Source organism: Ambystoma mexicanum, chromosome 7q, assembly GCF_040938575.1.
Source record: "Ambystoma mexicanum isolate Mex_15411 chromosome 7q, UKY_AmexF1_1, whole genome shotgun sequence".
Lineage (NCBI taxonomy): Eukaryota > Metazoa > Chordata > Amphibia > Caudata > Ambystomatidae > Ambystoma > Ambystoma mexicanum.
The window spans coordinates 1,164,480,608-1,164,506,578 of NC_090941.1; the positions used below are offsets into that span (position 1 = coordinate 1,164,480,608).

At 46.6% G+C, this 25,971-nt stretch overlaps 1 protein-coding gene across 2 annotated transcripts in view; it reads left to right on the plus strand.

Annotated features, from left to right (window-relative positions):
* LOC138528724 (zinc finger protein 585A-like) overlaps positions 1 to 8,673 on the plus strand; it is a 139,415-nt gene extending 130,742 nt beyond the window's left edge. Inside the window, exon 5 of one of the 2 annotated variants that reach the window (XM_069640587.1) lies at positions 193 to 8,673. In XM_069640587.1, the coding sequence (XP_069496688.1) occupies positions 193 to 2,669 (2,477 nt within the window). In that variant the 3' untranslated portion in view covers positions 2,670 to 8,673. The remainder of the gene's footprint in view (positions 1 to 192) is intronic. The other variant, XM_069640588.1, reaches the window with a different exon arrangement.
* Positions 8,674 to 25,971: the final 17,298 nt, after the last annotated feature.

Consider the following 25,971-nt stretch of genomic DNA (forward strand, 5'->3'; position numbering starts at 1 on the left):
AGTAAGCGCTCACGCGGAATGTGAGACATCTTAAGTTTCACTTATTGATCATGTAAGAAGACATTTTAGAGGTCTTCTTAAAGACCTTCCTAATGGGTTCCATAGATAGTTGTAATGCTGTGAGAATCCTCTCCTTTCTTGAGAAAAGATGGATTTATCAGTAATTAAACAATGCCCTGTCTTTTTATCCAGCAGGCAAGAAATCCAGGGTCAAGCATGAGCAGCGTCATCGAGACGCCTCCAATGACTTGGAATCCTATCAGACGGTGTCTGGTTCCGCCAATGAAAGAGCAGAGCAAGCGGAAACTGGTGAAATGCAGAGCACATCGCAAAGGTTTCTTAATGAGAACGAACTGCATGCACCCCTTGAACATGAAGGAGAAATCCCCAAATCCATGAACCCCAGCAACGAGCAAATCACGCAAACATCACTCATGACCTACATATGCAACAAATGCGGCAAATGTTTCAGTGACGCCTCCTCCCATATAGTCCATTGCAGCTGCCCAAAAGACAAGCTATACACATGCGATGAATGTGTGGAGACCTTTCTTGACTCATCATCACTGCTGGCACACCAGAAGATTCACATACAAGAAAAACAAAATACATGCAGTGAATGTGGGAAAAAGTGTGTTTCCGCACTCTTTCTATTCAAACACCAGGAAAAAAAGCACCCCGGATTAATTCCAAAGAAGGAAGTGTATCAGTGTCATAGGTGTGTAACATGTTTCTCTGACTTAATAAGCCTAAGGATGCATGTGCAGGAACACGCAGGGAAAGAAATCCTATATCAGCCTGCCGACATGAAGCCGGAAAAGAACAATCTCAGCCTGGAACATATGAACATACGTGAGAAAGTGCACTCAGCTAATGAGTGCAGAGAAGGCTGCACTGATGCATTGGGCCCAAGGATCCACATGCAAGAGCTCACAGGAAAGGAAATCATAACCCAGCCTAGTGATATTGTGCCCAAAAGGGAGACTCTCATAGTGAAAGAAATAACCAATAGTGAGAAAGAGCACTCGTGCAATGAGTGTGGGAAATGTTTCTGTGACTCACTGGGTCTGGGGATACACAGGCAGGAACACAAGGCAAAGGAAATCCTACCTCCGCCTGGTGACACTAACCCCAAAAGCGAGACTCTAAGCCAGGAGAAGGCAGACCTGGGAGAGAAACAGCACTTGTGTACTGTATGTGATAAAACTTTCTGTGACTCAAAGAGCTTAGGTATTCACCAGCAGGAACACCCAGGGGAGGAAATCAAAACTCAGCCTGATCATATTAGGCCCAAAAACGAGCGATTCACCTTGGAGGACGTACATTTGACAGAGAAGCAGCACTCATGCAATGAGTGTGAGAAAACCTTCTGTGATGCACTGGGCCTCCGTATTCACCAGCAGGAACATACTGGAGAGAACATGTTGACACAGGCTTTTCCCATTAAGCTCGAAAGAGAGGATTACAACTTGGAAGACACAAACGTGATTGGGAAAGAACACTCGTGTAGCGACTGTGGCCAAACCTTCTGTGACTCACAGAGCCTAACGGAACACCAGAAGGAGCATGAGAAAACTGAAATGGTAACCGTGCCAGGCGAGAGTCGGCCCGAAGGAATGAATGCCAGCGAATCAAGCCAGAAGGAGAAGCAGCACTGCTGTACTGAATGTGGTAAACGGTATAGATATGCACCGCAGCTTGCAAGTCACCTGAAAATACACACCGGGGAGAGACCATTTCCATGCGGTGACTGCGGCAAGACGTTCAGGGACACAATACTACTAAGAAAACACCAGCGAATACACACAGAGGAAAAACCATATTCATGCGATGAATGTGGGAAAACCTTCAGTGTGAAAGGCTATCTCTTCAGGCACCAGAAAATCCACACAGGAAAGAAGCCACACATCTGCAAGTTGTGTGGGCGAGGCTTCACACATGCATCGACGCTTATCAAGCACCATCGGACGCATACAGGTGTGAAACCGTACAAATGTGAGGAGTGTGGGAAGTGCTTCAGTGAAACCTCATTAGTAGTGAAACATCAGCTGACGCACACAGGAGAGAAACCATTTACTTGTAGTGATTGTGGGAAGAGTTTTGGTCGTTCTTGCCATCTCATCAGGCACCTGAAAATGCACAGTGGGGAGCTGCCCTATGTTTGTGGTGAGTGTGGGCAGAGCTTCGCCGACTCATCCTCACTGACTAAACATAGGCTAATGCACACTGGAGCAAAACCGTACACATGTGACTTGTGTGGGAAGAACTTTGGACGTGCCTCTCATTTAATCCGTCATCAGCAAACACACACAGGGGAGAAACCACATACATGTGATTTGTGTGGCAGAGGCTTTGGTGCCCTGTCGACTCTACAGAAGCACAGGCGAGTACACACTGGGGAAAAGCCATTTATGTGTAACGAGTGCCAAAAGTGTTTTCGGGACGCCTCAGCATTAAAAATACACAAGCGAGTCCACACAGGTGAAAAGCCGTACGTGTGCGCAGCATGCGGTGTTAGCTTTAGCCGCTCGGTCTACCTAAAAAGGCACCATGTGCTGCATACAGGACTGAACTCCTATACGTGCGACTGTGGGAAGAGTTTCCCTAGTGCTTACCTTCTTAGTGAACACCAGCTGAAACATACAGAGGTTGTGACTCACACCCTCTGAACAAACACTGGTGAAGTCTATGTAACCCTGAAAAACTCACAAAAATGAGCACAGGTTGCTTTGAGCCCAGTTATTGGTCCTAGAGACTGTGAAGCTGGAAAGACCTCGAGAAAGCAGGGGGAGCACTTGAAGAACTTCACCGTACAATGTTTAATCAGGAGATGCGTTTGACATGAATGGGTAATGCAAGTAAGTTATTGGAAAATATTATCACGTGATGGCAGGCATGGGTGATGAGGAGAGCAGGGCTGTCCTCCGAGAGGTGAAGAACGAAGAGATCATGTGGAGCGACAAGTATGGCAAAAGCTGCAATGATTATGCCTTTAAGCAGCAAGAAAGTAGCATTCTGAAATCTAGTCTAACCTCTTTCAACAAAGAGAGATAGTTTGATCGGAATTGCTGATGTATTTCAGGTGTAGCCCATACCATGGGTCTGCCACATCAGACTAGAATCCGTTTTAAAACACTGATTTTGAGTTTCTGAAATGTACTTAATAGTGGGACTTTGAGAAGCATTTTTGTGTCAAACGATTCATCAGGTTTACTATCAGAGATGATGTCTAAAGGAGAAAAGGACTTGAGGATTGGTTTGGGAAGCGAGGAAAGGAGTTGTGTGGGCAATAACAAGCAGCTTTCGAGGTTAACTGTGGTTGAATGTGTTTAGGCAAAGAACACTTCTCCGTGCACTTGAGGATATTCCTTGTATTTTTTGTGTTCAAGCAGCATTTAGTCCACGACTAACCATAGCCTTACCATAGCCTTTCATCTATTTAATTCTGCAGATAGTGAATCATATTATGTATTTTTATATTGCTGTTGCTATGGAAGTTTTGCTGCCTTTTTTTAGCCCTGTAAATAATGTGTATATTGAAGAACCATTCAATGGTACTCATTAGCGTTGGAAGAAGAAAACGCAAAGCTTTAATCCTTTAACTTTCAGGCACACACAAACCTCAGTAGGGTGTGCTTAATTTACGTGCTCATCCCAGCGAGTCCTTGCCCATCTGAGTTTAAGTTAAGACCATGATGTAAACTCTATCCATCAGTTTGAGTTCATGCTGCCCGAATGTTCTGAGTATCCTGAGAGGGGTTAAGACCTCTCAGTGGCTGCTCCTCAGGCGTGCATGTTTCAACGATGGAGGGGCGGCCTGCATCCCACTCGCTTCTAGTCGGTTCATACCACGCAATTGGCACAGTGGACACCCACATCATTCAAGCAGATCTGCGGCCCAGAATCATTTGGATACTAGGATAAGTTGGGATAGGATACGATTATGGACCACAATGGCGAGGTCAGCACTGCGCATCACCGATGGCCCCTCCTGAGTTTGTGCAACACTTTGGAAGTCAGGCGGAAAGGGGGAAATGCGTGAATGCGTTGTCTGGGTATATCATGAAATCAGGGGTCAAGCTGTCGGCCGCTGTCTCCATACCGCCTCAAGTGAGTGCAGTCTGTCAAACGTTCATTTCAAGCTCTGGATCCTGCGGAAAGTGCTTCCTTTTCTTCCCTCTGCACTCTGTCCTTTGGTTGCAGGCTCTCCTGACTATTGTAACTCTCTTTACCTGGGCCAACCGAGTTACCTGCTCCATCGTCTTCAGCTTCTCCAAAACCCAGCGGCTCGCCTATCCACTGGTGCCCGCATCTTGCTCCTGCCTTTGCTGTTCTGAAATCCCTGCACTGGTTCCCGTTAGCCAGTTGGGTCAAATGTAATGCTCTCTGCATAGTGCACTGTGCCTTTACAAAATTGGCCCAAAATATTTGCAGAATAAATGTATTTGCTATGTTCCACCACCCCGTTCTGCCAGTGCGCTGTGCATCGGTGTGCCTTGTGTCAAGAACTCCCATGTAGGGGGCTGCTCCTTTTCTGTTTCTGCAGCTCTCTTGTGGAACTCTCTCCACTTCTCACTTCTTAGCATCCATGAATATCTGTCATGTAGCTGCGCTGTTAAAACATTATATTCTCGGCCTGATTTCTTCTTTCTGCTGCTTTTCTCGCTTTCCTTCTAGTTCTTGCCTTCAGCGCCATGATGCCCCATCTGGTGTAGATTTGCGCTATACAAGTGTTTATAACATATCAAATCCTGAGCTCCCTAATACGCAAACGTCAGCCACTGTGCACGACCCACTGAAGGAACCTCTGCGGAAATAATCGCAGGGAGACCGCTTCCCCTGGTTCTGTACATAACATATGGCACCAGTGTTCTCTCTGGGGACTAGAATTCATCTGCCCTGCACTAGAGACAGAAATGCTTTCAGTGCCCATGTGTTGGTCTTCAACTCTGATATGTTCATGTGGAGCTGATTGTCCTCAGAGGACCACACATCTTATTGTCCATGGCAGCACACCAGCTGTAGTCCGATGAGTTAGTCGTGAGGGCCCCATGGTTTGGATGCAAACTCCTACAAGAACATAGGCACTTTCTCCACCACTCTACATCTCTAAGAATCTCCTGTGGGTGGGATCATAGTTGAGAAAGTACCTCCTCTTGACATCTCAGAGATGTAAAACACAGCTGCATTCTCATTCTGGCATTCATGACCACCTCGAAGCACATTACCAAGCCCATAGGTATCTATACCTGCCAGAGGAGACCACCTGCCGAGAATCAAACCAGTGTAAGTTCGACATTCCTCTTCTATTGAGACAATGCCCGGGTTGTATTGCAAACTTACCTGATCAATTGGATCTTCTGAGTCAAGGGCAGAGTGGATCGGGGCGCATTGAAGGCCAAACCCATTGTGAGGAGAAGCCATAAGGTAGAATCCTGTACGTGAAGTAGGAGCTGTTGGCTGTAAACCCCAGAAACCTTGAATGGAAATGCCATGTTGGGATGCAATAACATGCTTCCTTGAAGTCTGTTTCTTATAGCTTGCCACCTGGCTGTTTGTATATTAAGATTTGAGCCCCGATACAATGTTCACCTGCTGTCCGGAAAAGGACTTGCTTTTTGCAATGGAGGTTGAAAATCCAATGGGACACATGGAAAGTAAAATCCATGCATCACCCCCTGAAGTGGATCTGGTCCCACTTCTCTCTTCCATTACCCCATGATTACTCATGACCACGCTCCAGACCTGGAGGAGAAGTTTATGCTTCTGCCGAGAAATGCTCTCATGCCCGTACCGGGGTATGACATCCCGAGTCTGGCAGAATGCAGCGCCAAGATGCCTCTGGCAAACGTTGCGCATCTTTCTTTCATTCATTCATTCATGGAAGTAAACCTGAGAAAATCAAATCGAGAAGAACTTGAATCTTCCAAATGTCAGTCCTTTCGACCAGATGGTTCTCCTCAAACTTTTAAGTGGCGTTCAGTCAAAAAGTACTGATTGGACAGGTGCAATGTTGCAAACCAGGGATGAAACGTTCAGGGGAACTCAGCCACAAAACTGATACAGTTTACGTTTTCTAACTAGAAGCAGAGTTTTTGAAAGCCTCGTTCAGAGAAAATTAAAGGATTTCCAAAAAGGTACATAAACAATACATGTCTGTCCTTACTTCGGACAGACTGTCCTTTCCTACTGCTGGTGCAGGAGGGATAAGAACCATAGGACAGGCCTTCTCTGTCTAAGACCCAAGGCTCTGGAACCTCCTCCCGTCAACATCAGACTAAACCCCTCGCTTTTACAGTTCAGGAACGAGCACAAGACCCTATCTTCAAAGAATGGCTCCTCCCTAACTCCTAGCTCCACACAACCTCCACTCCCCGCCATACCTAAGACTGGGTAATCTGCCTCCCACTGTTTCCTCCCCTGGTTGCTTGTTGATCCCTTTCTGCAAATGTACCCCCCTTGCCAGCGCCATAGATTCTCTGCTCGCCTCACCGGATTCTTCCCTCCTAATTGTAAAGTGATCCATTACTTCCCGAAGCTAGGTCTGCGCTCAATAAATAAAAAGCACACAGAGAGCAACTCCTGGTGTCAGCCTCCCTTCTGCAGGGTAAAGCTGAAACCTCTAGCAGGTCCATCAATCATAATTATAAAAACAGCAAAGAAAAGCAGAAGGTTTGCACTGTCCTCTGTATGAACCACCCTGTGCAACCTGGTAAGTAGTCTACTTTTTTGGGCTATGACCTTAAATAGGATAAGTAACGTTATTTTCTCTATGTAGCTGGCTATATACAACTGTTTCTCAGAGCCGAGGGTGGTTGTGTTTCAGAAACCTTTCAACACTGTTTGGTGTTGCGATTGATGAGGGACCTTCGAAGCATTTCCAGAGATGGATATTCCATCTGACAGCTGGTACCATTGATGGGGAGGCCACCCGGCAGCTGGTACCATTGATGGGGATGCCACCCGGCAGCTGGTACCGTTGATGGGGAGGCCACCCGGCAACTGGTACCATTGATGGGGATGCCACCCGGCAGCTGGTACCGTTGATGGGGAGGCCACCCGGCAGCTGGTACCATCGATGGGGATGCCACCCGGAGGCTGGTACCGTTGATGGGGAGGCCATCCGGCAGCTGGTACCATTGATGGGGATGCTACCAAGCATCTGGTACCATTGATGGGGATGCCACCCGGCAGCTGGTACCATTGATGGGGATGCCACCCGGCAGCTGGTACCATTGATGGGGAGGCCATCCGGCAGCTGGTACCATTGATGGGGATGCTACCAAGCATCTGGTACCATTGATGGGGATGCCACCCGGCAGCTGGTACCATTGATGGGGAGGCCACCCGGCAGCTGGTACCATTGATGGGGAGGCCACCCGGCAGCTGGTACCATTGATGGGGATGCCACCCGGCAGCTGGTAACCGTCTTGCTTCAGCTGATCAGCGATGTGTGCTTTTTCACGTTGTTCCTGTGGTACAAGGAGTCGAAGACAACGGTTAGGAAGCTACTTTAATTCTGCATCAAACTCAGGAGAAATATAGAAGTGATCATTTGTAAAAACCAAAATATAAAATACTAAATTATGAATCCCAAATACTTACCTTTAAAATCTTTATTCTGAAATAGTTTTAACCACTTATTGAGAGAGACTGCTAATCAGGGTATGTAACCAAGCGTGGTCGTCCTTGTGTATAGGTAATATGGACGGATTTTTAGGAGACTGGTCAGAAGGGGTGCCTATGTAATGCAATACTTGTAAAACCTGTGAGTCAATGATGTTTCTCATCTTCTGCTTGTCCGCCATCTCACTCTAATACTGATTAGGATCCCTTCCGATGGCATTACTCTGGCACACGAAAGAGGTTTAACAAATTTACTGTTGGTTTGTGGTTGTCATGGTCCCCAAATGGTTTCAGTTGTACCTATTGGTTCTTTTGTGCAAATGTAAACTAAGCGCTGATTTGTTAAAAGCCCCCCTAGTTCATCACTCCTTTGGAGATCTACTCATGGACTTTTACACCTGTCGATCAGCGCCTTCTAAACTGATATGATGATTTGAAGTGGCTCATTGTATATAGCGTGCGTGGTGCCACCATAGGGAAAGCCGTGCCAGTATACACACTACAAGCGATGATAATTTAGCAGCCCAACAGATAAGCTGTGTACCAACCACCTTTACTCCATACAAACAGGCACTTTCACCGCAGCAAAACAGGGAGTACAACACCTTCTAACAGATAATAGAAACCAGCAGAGTAGAGCCACTTTATAAGGTAGGATGATTCCTCTAATGTTCATGAAGATCTAGGCGCAAAGAAGTGTGGATTACAAATCTGTTCCCCTCCACCTAAAAAAGCGCCCATAAAGAATGGAAATTACATTTTTACTCTAAAACATTGTTGCATTCCCAACTTTCGAAAAAAGGGAGTAGATTATCTTATCCTGAGCCCTGAGTTCATCCCTTATTGCGTAGCTTCACTGTGGGTAGTGTGGGCATAATACTGTGTGGTTGTGTGTGCACGCGTGCGCGTATATATGAACTTTGGTCAATAGAATTTGCTTTTATTGTAATCATGCCATCTTAATCTAAAGTGTCTATATTTCTTTCTTATGAATTGTTATTGTTAGGGCTACACTAAGTACAATAAACTGACAATTGTAATAATGTATAGTTTGACTTTGTCACACTAAATGCATGCTCATTGCCACACGTGTTATGTTTACGTGAAAGGCTTTTCACTAGAATAGTGTCAGCATGCATGTATGCTGAATATAGATAGCTGTTTAGGTTATGTTAAAGGATATTTACACCGCTCACTATCACCATCGGAGTGGTCCAATGCCGCTCTGGGGGATTGAAAAGCAAGAGGGTAGGGTAAGTTAGTAGGATTGAGTGGGAAAAACACAAGAGAGCTGTGATGTGCTGTTGGCAGCTTCAGTTTGTTTTACAACGCTCGCTGGGAGTAGGTGTGTTTTCTTTCGGTCGTTACTTGTCATGTGCTATTGTGCAAGGCTATGTGTGGTGTGTTTCGTTCTTGCGGTGTAGTGAATTGTGTGCAGTTTGTTGTGAAATATAGGTATGGTTGTGTTATGTTTAGAATTTCAGAGTTGTGAGCAGAGGGATGTGATTTTACCGGGTTGGTTGGTGAAGAGATTTCTATTTTTGTCAGAATTTAGACCAATTTCACCATTCTGGTCATTCATAAATCTCTGACCGCAGTAGCATAATGGACATGTTTGAAGTCCTTTAAGCATTTCTCCAACTTTGATGTTTTTTACTGATCGGACTGTGATTAGCCTCCTGGAACCGTCTGCCAATCCACCCGGCTAAATGCCAGCATTTTGGCAGGTGATCTCTACGCACAGATGCCATTCTGAAATATGGTTGAGGCTTAAAACTCATCCCGTTTCTGGTGTTGCATCTTGAAGAAGGGACACCATCAGCACCAAGACGAGACCATCGACCTGCACCGTCCCAACCGACTCCTACCGATTCTCCTTTCACTTGATATCTGGTAAGTGCTCTATAAAGGCCAAGGAGGATGCACCTTGTACGAGAAAACAAAATTCAATGAGAAGACCCGCAGGGTGGCTTGTTATCTGTTTGTGATCTCTAGTGTGTTGTGGATTCCATATCAAGTTTTTGTGTCACATTCAATCGTTTGCACTTTCTACGTGCAGTTTTCCTTGATTTTACCTAATTTTTTCGGTACATGTGAATATTTGTGTATGGGGACAGAGTGTGCGGGAGTGCGGGTGTGGGCTAGAATTCGGTTATAATCAAAACGAGTAAAAGTGCACAAAGAAAGTACACATGAGGAAATCGAAGGGGAGGAATAAATGTAAAACTGTGCTTGCTTTCATTTATATTGTCTTAAGTATTGTATATGTGTACAGATATATGTGGATCGTCTTGCAGTGGCTGGCCTTTCGGGTCAGGTTTTGGCTTGGTTCACCTCTTTTTTGGCTGACCGTAGTCAAACACTGATGCATCGCTTTTCGGCCACTTTAGGTGGTCCCCCAGTGATCTGCCTTGTCCCCGGCCCTTTTTAACATCCACATTCAGCCTCTTGTTCTGCTCTCACAGTTTCCATTCCATCCAACCTGACCTATCGTATCAGCTTAGGACGTGCCTGCGGGCTGTGAGTAAGTGGATGGGTGACAATTGGCTGAAGCTAAATGCGGACAAGACTGAGGTCCTGGTGGTCATTCGGTCACTCTATCCCCAGCCCCAATCTGGTCTCCGGCCTTTTGACCCTCTGAGCTTGGCTCCTGTCCCTCTCCAGTGTCAGAGGTAAAAAACTTGGGGAGTGATCTTCTCAGCCTCCTCGTCTGTGGACACCCAAGTTGGGACTATCTGTAGGGCTGGGTTTTTCCAACTTCGAGTTCTTCGTAAAGTTCTACCATTCCTTCCTATCCAGTTTAGGCCCATTGTAACGGCCTCTCTAGTCTTAAATCGGCTGGATTACTGCAATTCTCTTTTTCTGGCTCACCCTTTGTATCTCCTATATCGTCTGCAGCTCCTCCAGAACTATGCAGCCTGCATCTGCACAGGTACGCCGTATGGAGCCCATATTTCTGCCATTCTCCGGTCTTTACATTGGCTTCCAGTTCTTCAGCGGGTTTGCTTCAAATCGTTGGTGATAGTTCACTGGGCTTTTTATGGATCAGGCGCTGAATATCTGCAGGAACGGTTCCGCCCTTACATACCTACCCGCAAACTAAACTCTAAAGGCTCTTGCCTTCTTCCTATTCCTCGTCATCAGTTTCAGCGTGTGGGCGGCCGCTCCTTTTCTGTTGCGGCCGCAAAATTATGCAACTCCTTGCCTGTATCATTTTGGGCTACAAAAAACCATCTTACTTTTCACCGGCTTCTAAAAATCAAGCTGTTTTAAATGGTCCTTTTTGCTAGTCAGTTTTTAAAACACCCTGCATCATTTCTAGTGCCAAGATGCTTCGGCGTACATGCGCTTTATAAATATAATTAACATAACAAACATAATGAATAGACATGTCATTCTATTTGTTGAACGAGTTTCTAGTTCTGCTTTATGTTCCTCATATCACTTTTTAATCTTTTTGGCTTTCACGTTATTTTCCAAAAAGGTGTTCTCCTTCATGTGGATCTTCTTTTGATGAACAATTGCAGTTAGTGCTACAATCTCGCTACAACTAACAAATACCAACAATCCACAGTTATCAAAACGTCCCAGAGGCATAGCAGTGATAACATCAAAAATGTCAGCTTAATAAATCGCTGAAAAAATGATTTTGAAATTCAAACATTAAATTCTTACAGGTATCACTTCTTCTCTGGGAAAACTGCAAAATTCTGACAATTGACAGTGTTATGAATCCGATCGTGTCATCACTCCTTTTCCAGCAGTAGCCTCTACCCATGTGGACTGGGGAAGGTAGCCGCTACCTGACCCTGGGGGTGGCTATATGACATGGGGGCAACCCTCAAGGGAGTGTGAGAAACCAGAGGGTGACTCTGTACTCCTGCTCTCTATATGGCAAAGTAGAAGCACAGAGCACCCCAGAACAGGATTCTCTATTGTTGGTAGCAATGGACGAGCAATCAAGGCTTAGCTCTCAGGAGGTGATGCGGGCTGGTTCTTAAGTATAGTGTACTCCCCAAACACCCACAAAGGAATGTCCAAACACTATGTTAGTGATGAGTTCTTTATATAAATACGGTTCACGTTATATACACAATCACATTAACACACTTTGTACCCTGGCAATACTATAATAGCAAATATATACAGGTCTACGTGGTACCGCTCTTAACTATCGATTCCTTTGAAATGCATCAACTGCTAACAGTTCAAATGGCATACGAATCAGATCATAAAATGAATCAACGATAGACACAGAAAGAAAGCAAGTTAAATCAAGTAATGGCAGAACAGCCTCCCGTCTACCTAGAGACAGTTCTGTGTGAGGATCCCCCCACTTGGGCAACCTGTAAATAAAGCGTATTGATATGATATTGTATTTATAACGCGCCTATACACAAGTGTTTCAAGGTGCGTATTAACAAGCCCAGTCCAGATATTCTTAATGTAGTCTCAATTCCTTCTAAAGGTTCAACAACCTCAATGTACCTGGTTTCGTAGAGTTCTTCGATGAGTCGTTGACGGGACCTTCTATAATGAACTCCCTTTAAGGCAGGAGCCACGGGTCATTGAGATTCCTTGGTGAATAAAAGGGGACGTTGTTGTTGGGGAAGCAGCTTCGATCCTCTCGGTGCTCGTTGGCGAAAGCTTGTGAACGTCCTGTGAAGATGAGGCGTGCGGTGCACCTCGATGGCAAGAGTTTGTTGCTGCAAAGAGTCAATGAAGAACTTCGGCTCAGCACCGGCGTTGGGTCGTCCGCGTCTGTCGTCAGCAATCGGTATATGACCACGGCTGGCTCCTTGCATTTCGTCGGCGTCTTTGAGGTCTTTGGGTGGCGTGAAACCCACCGGCAGATTCTCTTCGGTCGTCAACGACCTTGACTTTCTCCAGCCGGACAAAGTGGTTGACGATAATGAGCAAGGGAGTTCTTGGATCAAATGTCTTAGGCAATGGAGCGCTGCGGCTCCGGTCGTTGAGCAGCACAACATCAAGTTGTCCCCGGGTCTGGGCACACACTTCGACGGGCTTCCAGCGGTTATAGCAAACCTGCAAACCCTGGTCAACGACGATGGATGGATGTCCGGGTGTTTCACTTTGGATTCCGTGACGGTCCCCTTCTCTGGTCAGCAGCCTTTCGAGGGTCTCACTTCCAGGGAGCCTTGGCAAAGATCAGCTGGTGCACGATGGTCCCTCGTAGCTCGGGAAGAGGTCTCCTAGCCAGGTCCTCTCTTGGATCAGTTTCTTGAAGGTACAGCAGCTTTCAGATTGCATTGAAGGGAAACAGCAGTTAACCTTCTTCTTCCAGCTCGCCTCAGAGTAAGCATCAAGTATTGACTTCAGCTTCTGAACGATTTCCATCAGTGAGAGGTCCCCAGATATACTGTTTGGTCTCTCATTCACTCAGCTGGGTCACACTCAGGCAACCAATCATTCAGAAGGGCATTCAGGCAGCTGCCAATCAGGCTCACAGTGCATTCAGGCCATTCTTCTCCATCCAAACACTCACAATGCAGAATGTGTATACGGACAAGCACCCAGCCATTCAGTACTCCACACTGCATTCATACTAGTTTCGGGCAGGGCTGCCTCAGTCATTGTGTCACACACCAGATACTAGACACTCATAACGTGAAATGCGTATTCGTCACACACTTCTTTCACCCAGGTCACACCCCACGGGCGTACCTACAACATACAGTCATTGGGAAGGCTCCAGCCAGTCTGGCCTGGACTTCTCCACAATACCATATATGGAACTTCCACTCAACAGCCAGTCAGGTGGAAGAGACAGAGTAAGGGTTTCCTGGGTCTTCCGGAAAACAAGTTAACAGGTGATAGAAAGCAAGAGGCCACAGGGGCCATCTTGTTTCCTTTCCCTAACCAACTGATTCCAATGGCAGGGCCTGGGTAGCCCAAAATGAAGGATACTCAGAGCACCTGTCAAATTCAGCATGGAGCTGCCACTAGCCCATACCCTGCTTTGTGGGCCACACACAGGTGCCCAAGAACATACACTAGGGGTATCAGGTTGAACCCCCACCCATGGGTGACATAAGGGTATCCCAAGGGTCTGTTCACCACAAGCAAAAAGAGGAAGAAATGCACCACCAGGAGTCCCACATGAACTCCTGGGCGGAAAACAAGACAGAACATACATGATAAAAGGACTACAGGACAAACACGTGGAGGCCCTGTCCCTCCAATGCATTTCCAGTATCACTGTGTCTCACCCACTAGTCCCCGGGGATCTTTCTCTCAGGTGGCCAGGGCACGGCCATCGCCTTTGGATCTAGACCCTGGGGATGCAATCTTGAGTCCAACACAGTCCTGCCCACTCTCAGGTACGTCCCACTCACCAGCTGTGTTGAACTCACTGGCGTTTGTTTTACAGCAGGAGTCAAGGACGGGGCCACGTGCGACAGGGTTCCATGTACCGCTGACATCTGTCACGCCACTCCCCCGTTGCGATCCCCGGTCTTATGTTTCTTTTATCGGAGGCCAAATTTGCGGGTCTGGGTTGAAAAGGGCAAGGGCAACTCCCTCCTTGACCTCCTTTCAGTTCTCACCGCCTTTCTCCTCTGTTTGAACTGCTGTCCTGGAATAGCTTCTTCCTCGTGCGTTTGGCTTTGCTCAAAGTGTGCTCTTGTGCTATGCCTTTTATCCTTTGGGAAAGGGCCGTCATGTGTGTGTAGTTGTTGGCAATTACCTGACTATGCCTGACCCTTGTGTTGGGACATGTCAGGTAAACGGCTCGGGTATTAGTCTGTTGTGAGAAAGTGCTTGTGTTGGAAAAGGGGGTGGGGGAAAAGAGTTTCTAGGTATCCTACTGGGCAGGATGGGGAAAAGGTGCCATAAGGAAGGGGATACCGCGTCTCACCCTTGGGTGTCCCACCTCCACTCCCCGAAGACCCCCCCCCATCCAGGTGATCCTCCCGCACTAGTCCACCCCCAGGAAATGGATCCAATAGTGATGGCCGTGTCCTGGCCACCTGGATGACAGATGCCCGTAGACTAGCCGGTGAGACACTTTTAGGCAGAATCCTGTGCAGTGCCCTTAGGGACCACTACATACAATTAAGACCACAGGTGGCAATACACGTTTTACATATCGTACAAGCCTATACCGCTATGTCAGAGTGGTAGCAGCGGCAGAGCAGCCAGGCTCATCTCAAGAGTATATGAGCAGTAGCAGAGATTACACAAAGGGACCACAATTACTGTGACTCAAGCAAACACTGACTCAAGGTTTCAGGTAGAAAAATATAAGTACATTTATTTTTAAACCATTCATTATAAACACAACACTTCTATTAAACTTAAACAAAAACCACACGTTAAATATACTACAACTAACCAATTCACTTTGTACAGTAAGTCTCAAGGTAAGTACCCTGTGTTTGAATGAACCGGTGTTACGAACAAAATACGTTACCGTGAATACGATTGCGATCACTTTTTGACCGTTCTGTCTACTAAATAAACGTGTATCCGTGACATGAAATGCTACCGGGGCAAAAACACACTTAGCACCTGAGATACCCAGAGGGAGTTGGAGGCAAAAATCACAGGCAATATTTTGGTTAGGCAGACAGAATCGAGAAACACTCAGGGACAGGAGTTCAAATGTCAAAGGGCAGGAGCCAGGGTCAAGTGACACCGGGGCCTGTTGCCGAAGATCACACAGTGAGACAGTTCACGATTCAACGTAGCCATAGGTACTTCGATATTGTCAATGTTCGGAAGCAAAAGTTATAAGAAGGAGGGAAGACAAGGGCAATCCTTGGAGATGAAGAAAAGGGGATCACCCAGTTTCCTCAAGCAAAAGACAGTACCTTATTCCAATGGTGCAGCTGGTGCCCTGGCAGTTGTTCATGTTGGTTTCCCGCAGACCCACGGTTCCTGGAGCTTCGTTGTGAAGGAGGACGTCTGAAGGGGGTCTGCACCACACACGGATGAGGCCAGCAGCAGCGACGAGGAATAAAAGGTGTGCTCCTTAAAAACAGGAGAGGCTCTTCAGGCGGCTATCCGGACCACTACAGCAGCGTGCAGCGATTTCGACCAAGGAAGAGGATCCTCTGGCTGTGGAAGATGAGCTGGTTATCCTCACCAAGCTCAAGGGAAGAAGACTCCGGACTGGATCTTCTCTTAGTTGTTGAAGGGAAGATAGCTCAGGACTGCAGCAGGGCTTCACCGGGACGGGGTAGTTGCAGCAGCCGTCGTTCTCTCCGCTTCTCTTCGGTTCCTTGTAGTTCCAGTGGCGACTCGCTGACTTCTAGCCCAAGAGACCTGCCTTTTATGCACAAAACCCCCATTCACACAGCCTGGCTGTCAATCCCCCAGCAGGGGGGTTGTCCAGCCTGGACAAAAACCTCAGCCAATCATGGCAAAGTGTGACTTGGGTTTCCAGGATACCCTGTGCAGGAGGTGACTACACCTCTCCCTCACATTCAGCCACATAGACACCCAGGTGCCTGGTGGAGGGCTTCTGAGCAGATGCCCGCCAAAAGACGGTGAACAAAGAAGGCAAACCTAGTTCGCCGCGCAAAGTAAAACACAAGAAGGACTTTAACAAAAAGAAAGGGCGAACAAACCCAATCGGAGCTAAAAGAAAGACAATTTGGTCAAGCGGGTTTATGTTCGAGGCTAATATAATAGCCAAGAACAGTACCATGTTTATCTAATATAATCGTGGTAGAAAAGTTAGGGTAGATACCACTGCCACCAGCCAAGTCTAAATGTTAAAAGAGGGAAACAATGCTCTAGGAGGTACAGATAACAAGGGATACGAATGAACCCTTTCCAGTACTCCATGGAAGGTCGGGTGTACTGGATCTGTGGTAGATTGACTAAGTAAAGTTAATGGCAACTTTACCCTTTTCTGGGGGACTGTAGTCAGCCTCAGAAATGGAGTCGGGGAAAGTCTCAAAGACAACCCTGTGCCACGTCACTGAAGATGCTGGGTGACACACAAAAAGAAGGGGGCTGCTGAAGTGGTGTACTTCAGAGTCTACAATCATAGAAACAGAGAAATACACATGGCAAAACATAGGTAAGAGTGGGGAAAAGCTCACACTCTTACAAAGTGGAAAAAAATGAACTGCTGGGGGACTCACTAGGTGAGGGAAATTAGCCATAAATGAGAATTCTCCCTAACACTCGCCCCCCCCCCCCCCCAGACTAAGGGACAGGAGGATTTAATCCACTCCTGGATGGGCCTCCTACTTCTAGTCGGCAATGGGATGCCTGAAGATCCACTGCAGGCTTATTGCAGTAGAACCGACACACCCATCCAGAACAGAACCGCAAGACTTCTCCCTGGCCTGAAGCCCAGGGACTGCATCTCTCTGGCGCTGAAATCCCTTCACTGGCTCCCCATGGCTGCAAGAATCAAGTTCAAGACCCTCCACAAGGCTTTCTGGGGCCTGGGACCTACCTACCTGCGATGTTGCCTACCTAAATAATGATAATGATGTGTTATTTATATAGCACATTTGTCCAAAGCGCTTTGCAGAGCACATATTTACATACAATATCACCCAACCGAAATTGGTACTCATTTATCAACCTCCGAAGGATGAAAGGCTGAGTTGGCCTTGCCGGGATTCAAACCTGCGACCTGCAAATCACGCTCAGATCGCAGCAGGGAGCGCTCAACCCGCTCAGCTATCTTACCGGCTTAAATACTGTCCCTCACGAGCCCTCCGCTCATCTACCTCCAACCTTCTGCGAGTGAGCTGATTCTCCAAGCAATGATTTGGAGGGAGATCCTTATCCTCAGCAGGTGCCTCCTTCTGGAAAAGCCTGATCTTCTTAAGTTCCAGAAACTCAAGACCTTCCTCTTCTCCTCTTCCTTCTCTCCTTCTTTCCTGCTAACCTAGCTCTCTGTTCTTGCCCTCCCTCCTCTTCCTTACAGCTTGCTGACTTACCAGCTATTGTACCACGAAGAGACTCACAGGTCCCAGGCACCCACGCCAGTCCACTCTCGCACTTGCCTCAGGGCCCTGCACCCCACCCACCTTCACTGCGCATGAAAGTGGCTCTGTCTGCACTTACCCCAGTCTCCACCGAATGCGTGCACGTGGACCTCCCCCTTAATGTAACCTTCTGTGCACTTGTACGATCCGAATGCACCATGCCTGAAGATCATGTGTCTTTTCTCCCTTGTCCTCACCCCTAATTACACTGGTAAAACTGCAGAATCATTGTCAGGCCTATTTGCTGTGTCTCAACTGTTACATGTATTCTATGCACTCCCTCTGCCTCTGCAGACTATTATCATTTCAGAACTTCAAGGGCTCTGAGTGACTGTTGTTTTTTCCCCATGTTTCCCACTCTCCTTGAGCGCTTTGTAAATAAACAATACCATACCCCACAGATAGCCGGTGAGTCCCACGAAGGGAAACTGGGGCACCGGGGCATGTCGCCAGCCCTAAAGAAGGGGAATCAGAGTAAATAATGTTCCAGCGCAACTAAAGCATAGGAGAAAGAATGGGAGACTCGATATTCCCTAATGAAATATAACAGGATGAATACAAAATATTAAGTTTGCAAGTATGCCCAGTAAAACATATGAAAAAGTTCTGCCAGGAGAATATACTAAGCAGTTACAAGTTGCAAGACTATTGAGTGAAGTACATAAAAGTGCCCTGGTAAGAGATTAATACCAGGCAGATTCAAATTGCAAGTGTGTTAAGTAAAGCACAGAAGAAAGTCCTGGCAGGAGAGATTACCAGGCAGATTCAAGTTGTAAAAGTGTAAAACAAATTACATGAGGGAATCCTGATAAGGATACATCAACTAAAGCAAAAACTGTATTGAAATCATGCTAAAAAGGAGAAGAAACTTGGCAGGAGAGTATACCAGGTATTCTACCAAAATTAGGATTGACAGCCAAGTTGTTTTGCATACAAGTTGTTTTGCGGACCAAAAGAAACCCAAGGAAAACAAATGTCCTTAAAAGTTTAAAGTACAGTAAAGAGAAATTCAGGGGAAGGGAGTCATCTTCTGGAACTGTGAACTTTATCCATCTGGAACATTTGTGTTGGAGTTACGCCTTTTCATTTTTGAACATTTGTGCACCTTTCAAGGCCAAAGACATTCCCCCTTTTCACCTTAGAGTTAATTTATAGAGAGTCCGAGCCATGATAGTATTTCCGACACAGGATGTTTTTGCGTTGGACAGCTTGATAATGGACAGAGTCTTAGTTTTGTGTTAGGCAGGGAAATATCTTCTAGAATAGGGATAGTGAGGCATGTTCCAGCCCCTAGTTTCAATAAAGGTTCTCTATGTCAGCGTGACATTCCTGGCTCCTTATGACATCTTTTTCCTTACTCATACTTGCTGCCATTTCAGAACAAACGTGACGAACAACATTCTTCTTTGTGGCCCTGCTTTCCAGAGATAAGCATCTGTCTGAGAGGTGTGTGGAATTGGGAGGAAAACAGTGGGGCGCAGCCACTTCTTTGCTCTTGCCAGGTTCTGTCTTAGAACGGTTCCATGTCATTTCATCGTGGGATGTTTTTTCGCAGGGTTTTTTACCGCAGATTTTTTTATGAAACAACTCATCGGATTGATTTCTTTTTTATTTTTGGGGGGGTTCTGCCTTCAAACTCCAAACCCCTTTAATTTGTTATATATTCCTGAACACCCACACCCAATTTAAATATTTTTGACCCCCCCCCCCAAAAAATTTAGATGAGTTTTTTGGGGCAAAAAATGTCTGGTAAAAAACTCTGCAAAAAAACATCCTGCAATGAAAGGACGTCATACCCTTAGAACATACATTTTGAAGGCCAAAACCTACTCACATTTGAAAAGAGTTGGGAGGCGATGGCAGAGCAGACACGTTCTCCTGTGGGACTTGGGGTGGGTTCAATGAAATGGGAGATACAGAGAAGAAGATTGGAGGAGCAATGATTCCTGGGTGGGGAATATTGATGCAATTTAGAACAAATAAAAGGTCACCAGGTGGTAGTAGGCATATAGATTTGAATTTGATATGTTTGAAGCCAATGAAGAGAGCACAGAGCAGGGATTGTGTGGTCGGGCCCTAAGGAGGACCGAAGCATTTTGGTTGCGTTGCAGTACATGGATAAGCAAGGCAGGGCGACTGACATTTTCCTGCTCCTGTAATCCAGGCTCCAGGGGATGTGGCTCTTTGTTGTTGTTTCCCACTATCAATTGATTTGCAGACCACCGACTCCTCTGCGTGGTCTGGGTCAATAGTATTTCACACTTGATCAAAGGTTCTGGAAAGGAAAAGAAATAGTGGGGAATTAGTTTGACGAATGGCATGAGCTTTAAGTGATCTGCACTGATACATGCTGGCACCCGGGAAAGGGTTAGAAATTGGGTCTCACCCCCCCAGCCATCTTCCCCTTCAGGGCCAGGGCTGTCTTTGGAATGTTTTGTTGCAAACCTCCCCCTCCTGACAAGACCAGGCTACTGGCCTTATATATTGAACAAGTGGACCTCCCACAAACAGGAACAATGACCAGCACTGGACTAAAGTAAATTTAAAGAGCTGTCCAATGATCACATTCCTTATCTAAAGTGATCCCTTATCCTGAAAGGGTGGAGATTAAGCAATGGGAAAGGCATTCTGTGAATAGGTCTTTAGAGTTAAAAAAAAAGCATGCTGCTTGCCAAAAACCCAAAATGATCTGGATGAGAATTTACATAGGAAATGATGTATGAAGCTTCCTGATCACCACAGTTCTGTGTCACGAGGCTCACGGACCAAAGGCATGCCCGCAAGTGGTGGGAATGAGAGCTAGGGTAGCCAATTGTTTCAGTATACCCCTCTCCCATGGCCACATTCTGGCTTCTGCCACCTGAATCAGTTCTCTCGCTTCCATGATACAAGTTATTTTTGATCTGAAGTGGCACTGATGGAACAGGTGAGTCAGAGGCAGGCCTCCATTAAGGAGCATGCTCAGGATCTAAAGACAAGCACGAAGGATGTAAATAATCAGAATCCAAGATTGAATGCACCAGGGACTCAGTGACTGGGAGTCATTCCTAGACAATGATGGGAAGCTGGTGTGAAGTTCAGTAGACAAGGGCAGACCATCAGCCCTTTAGCCACGAGTGGACAATTGTGAGGCTTAGAAGCTGAAGACAGGTTGACAAAAGGCTGAAGACCTCACGTTGGATACTCTTGAGCTGAAGTCAGGCAGTTGGGAGTAGTTGCTTGTGCAGAAAGCTGTTAGTCTGATGGTCCCCCTGATGCGGAAAGCAAGCAGGCTGGCTGAAGGTGCTTGTCAAGCAGACGGCTGGAATTTGGGAAGACTCTCTAGAGATGAAAACCAAAAATGCATCAGGATCTGAAACTGTAGATAGGCATGTCTGAATCATTGGCTCTGAGGACAGACATGCCGCAGGTGGCCCATGCGCTGAAGGCAGACATGCAACAGGATCTACGACTGAAACTAAGCATTTTGCAGGATTATTGGCCGAAGATAGATGTGCCGGAAGTGTCTCAGTAGCTAAAGACAGGCAACTGCTTGCAGCTTTCTCATAATAAGACATTTTATGTAAGTAACAGTTTTCAAATACAGCCTCACTTTACCGAGGAATTCCCTACCTAGTCTAAAGGCTAAGGGAACAATCTCTAGCATGGGAGTAAACTGGCGCTCACTCTAAACAACCAACATTCAAAGAAAATTATAAACAACACAAGACAATAAACAATATTGAATAATATCTGGATGACCTTCACCTTTCCTGGGTAAATAAAAGTCTTGAGCCAGTTCTTATCAGTTCCCAGTCAATGCAAATGTTTATCAAACAAAAATCCTCTGGTATCAATTCTCTGGTTTTGGTTGAAAAGATCCCCTTCCAATTTCAGCAAAGAAAGTAGCACCAATGGTAATCCTGGTTATATTCTCTTCAAGAGTATTTGTCACAGTTCAAAAGAATAGTTACTTTTAGGACATCTGCAGTATTATATCATCATCATGTTTATTTCGGATATGCATGGAAACAATCCACAAAAACAGTATAAAATGCAAAATTACATACCAATTGTAACACAATAAAACATGATCATAAAAACCTCTCCAGAATAAGAAGAATCTCAAACACAGATCATTAAAAGTTGTACATAAACTCATTTCAGGGCGGTATACTTTGCAGTAGCTTCCAGAGGTAAAGTGCTGTTTCAGATATGTGAGTAAGGACAATCCGACACGTGGCGAGTCCACCCACAGCAGACATATTAGGGCATGGCCATATTGTGTAAAGGCCAATGCCTGCAATAGAGGTCGTATAAGCCGTCCTCTGGCTTGTGCATAAGCAGGACAAAGGAATACCAAATGGGCAAGGTCCTCGTTGGGTGCTTCACACAGCGGGCAAGGTGGGTCTGCACTCCCCTCCGGACCACGCTGCCACCAAAGCCCTTAGGGGGATGCAGTTGAACCTTGCCTTAGAATTGAGAATGTGATCCGCGGGGAACTCCGCCCTTAGCAAATAGCACTGGACACCCGGGGGCATGATGGTCATTAACCCACGGTTCTTTGGCCTCAGTGTTTCTGTACTTTCTCTATCCATACCCACAGACTCTTAACAGCATGCAGTCCATCTGTGTATCCCTCCCCTAGAGACCATACTACAGGGTGAGTACAGGTGCGTGATGTTAATCGCCCTCAGCTGTTTTTTGATGTGGGACAGCCATGGGACTTTACCTCCCGAGTCCTTGTCTATCAGAAAGATGATAAATTTGTGGGCGAGAGACACTTTACCATTAAGCCAGAGCCAGTGTAATACTGGCTGCAGGGAGACCATGGGCCTCATTACAGGTCTGCAAGTAACCCTGCCATTGCTACTGGTGGGTTGCTGCCGGTCCCATAATAATTTACCTGTGCTCGACTTTCCGGTGCCACCGGCTCAATATGAGTCTGGCGGGCCGGGAAGTCAGGCGTGGAAAATGTTAAGTCCCATTCCCATAGAGTCCTACAGAACTCTGGGAGTGGGGACATGAAAGCACTGGCAATATTGCCAACGGTGCTGCTGCTTCCGTGAGCAGTCTGCCTACCTTGGCCACAGCGCCCGGCAGGGTCAGACCTGTCGGGCACACCAGCCATGGCAGACAGACTCAGAGTTTGCCGATCTGGAAAAAAGGGTGCCAGTGAGCTTACCGGTACCCTTGTTTCTGGATTGGCAAGCTCGTAATGAAGCCCCATGTCCCCCAATTGGTGTGCAACCCAATTCCATATGTACACCAAAATTCTGAGCCGAAGCTGACAGCCCCAGCATATTCTTGAGGAATTGATTCTCTGTAGTCTGGACCACACTGACATTTGAATAGCCCCATAATTCCCTCCCAAATCTGGCAACCAAGGCCGCTTTATCGATGTACAGCTTCAGCAATGGAGCAATTGGTTTTCCTCTAAACATAGACATGGCCCTGGAGACCCACTCAAAGCATGCTGAACTGCCAGGCCTGTTTGGTTACATGGGCCGTAACGCCAACATTAGCTGAGAATATAACCCCTAAGTAGTCAAATAAATCAACCCTTCAGATAACACTTTTCCTGCAGTGCATGGCCCTAAAAATGATCCTCTGTCTCCCCTTTCACCAAACCATCACTGCCGACTTCACTGAATTTACCACAATTGTTGTATTGTGTTGTATTTCACGAACTCCTAATTAGCTTGGACCTCGACATCTTAGCCATCACCGAGACTTGGCTGCACAGCGCTGCAGGACCAGCCCTCAACCTTACTATCCCACAGGGGTACGCCATTATCCGGCAAGACCGCCTCTCCTCAGTAGGTGGTGGGGTAGCATTCATCCTGAAAGATCACCTCGAGGCCAGACAAATCACCTCCAATCTAGGTGACACCATAGACTCTCTAGCTATAAAAATTGCCCTCTCCCCTAACTCCACCATCACCTTCAACCTAGTCTACCGCCCGCCCGGCCCACTAACAGAGTTCCATGAGAACCTTGTACACCGCCTAACAGAAAACCTAAAACTCACCTCCAAAAGCATCCTTCTAGGTGACCTTAACCTGGGATATAACGACAAAAAGGACAAGCCAGCTAAATCTCTTGCACTAGCCTTAAAAGAACTAGGCTTCGACCAAAAAATAACCTCACCCACACACAACAAAGGCCGTATCCTGGACTGGATAGCTGACCACAATTGTCACGTCGACATTAGCTCCATCACCCCGACTCCTTGGTCAGATCACCACCTCATTCACTTCTTTATTCCCGCCGTATCTAACACAAACAAACCTAACCCCATCCCCCCAGCACTGGCAAGATGTGTAAAAAATCTCACGAAAGATAAAATTACACCCCACCTTCACATCCTCTCCACAGACCTCAAGTCATCTGACCCGTCAGAATTAGCAGATATCTACAAGAGCACCATAAGCACCGCCATTGACGCCATTGCCCCCTTGCAGACCAAAAAAGCCAAAACTATCAAACACTCAAATACCTGGTTCTCCACTGAACTCAAAGAACTCCGCTCACAGAAAAGAAAAGCACTAAACTCCTGGCAGAAATCGCCTTCCCCAGCCACCCTATCCTCCTACAAAAAAATCACTGCCCAATACAAAAAAGCCATAATCACAGCTAAATCAGTCTCTTATAATGACAGAATTGCTAATGCAAGCTCCGAATCCAAAGAACTCTTCGCCATTTTCAACGAACTCACCACACCGGCCTCCAAATCACAAGACATTGTTAAAGACCAAATCTGGTGCAACTCCATACAATCTGCCTTGTTAAATAAAATTGAACTCCTACAAACAAAAATTAACGAGCACCACAAAAACCTATCACTGCACCTCAAATCTCCCACCACCACGAGCCACATGCCCACCCCTAGCTCGGGAACCACATCCACCAAAGCCCCCACTACCCCGTTCAAATTCAGGGAAGTCACAGAACACGAAGTTATTGAGATAATGAAAAAGATCAAACCATCCAATTGTAAAGGAGATCCCTGCCCCGCCAGCCTGATCAAAGACTGCACTGAAACACTCGCCCCTTTCCTTAAATCATTCATTAATGCCTCTTTCAAAGCCAATACTGTCCCTGACAGTCTAAAAGAAGCTTGGGTGCGCCCGCTTCTAAAAAAAACCACCCTCGACCCTGAAGTAGCTACCAACTACAGGCCCATCACCACTGTGCCTTTCCTGCTCAAGATTCTGGATAAAATGGCCTACACACAAATCCAGGATTATCTCGAAACCAACCATATCCTAGGAAAAAGACAGTCAGGCTTCCGACCAGGTCACGGAACAGAGTCAGCCCTACTTGATCTGAAAATACAGCTTGCAGACACTATGGACAAAGGCAAACCGGCACTCCTTCTCCTACTGGATCTATCTGCCGCCTTTGACCTTGTCAACCACGATATCCTAGGCATGCACCTAAAAAATGAAGCACACTTCTCCCCGGAAGCCATTGCATGGGTGGCCTCTTTCCTAAATGGCAGACGCATGAAAGTCTTCTCAGACACTGCCTCGGCAACCCCTACCATCATCCACTGCGGCGTCCCACAAGGCTCCTGCACCGCCCCCACTCTCTACAATATATTCACCCTTCCTCTCTTCAATGACCTCGACTGTCGTAACATAGCGTACACCAACTACGCAGACGATACGCAGGTACTACTCCCTCTAACTGGGACCTACGAAGAAGATGCGACAGCATTAACCAAAATCTACACAGCCATCCAAACCTGGATGGCGGCCAACGGCCTCTGCCTAAACGGGGACAAAACCGAAATCCTCATAGTAGGGACCAATGAAATTCTCAACAAACTCCCCCCCCAATACAAATCCTTCAACATCGACAACTCCACCATCACAGTCTCCAAGACTGTTAAAACCTTAGGCGTTCACCTAGATGCCTCACTATCTATGTCTCGCCAGGTCAACGCCATAGCCTCTTCCTCGGCACTTACCACCAAGATGATAAATGCTGTCAAGCCTTTTCTCTCCGCTAAAAACTGCCTGTCCATCGCCAGAGCCACTATAGGTTCAAAACTAGACTACTGTAATGCCCTGTTCTTAGGCACCTCCGCCCACAACCTAAAAAAACTCCAAATCACGCAAAACAATGCGCTCCGGGCAGCACTGTCCATTCCAAAAAGAGAACACATCTCGCAAGCAAGGAAAGATGCTCACTGGCTACCCGTGAAGGAACGCATACTTTTCAAAGCCATGACCATCACACATAGATGCCTATCCCTGGATGCCCCACCCTATCTCGCAGAAAGAATCACACCGAAAGCCTCCATCAGACCCACCAGAGCTCACCGCACCAACATGATTGATGTCCCCACGTTTCAAAGACCCAGGGCGGGAGGAACCAGCTTCCA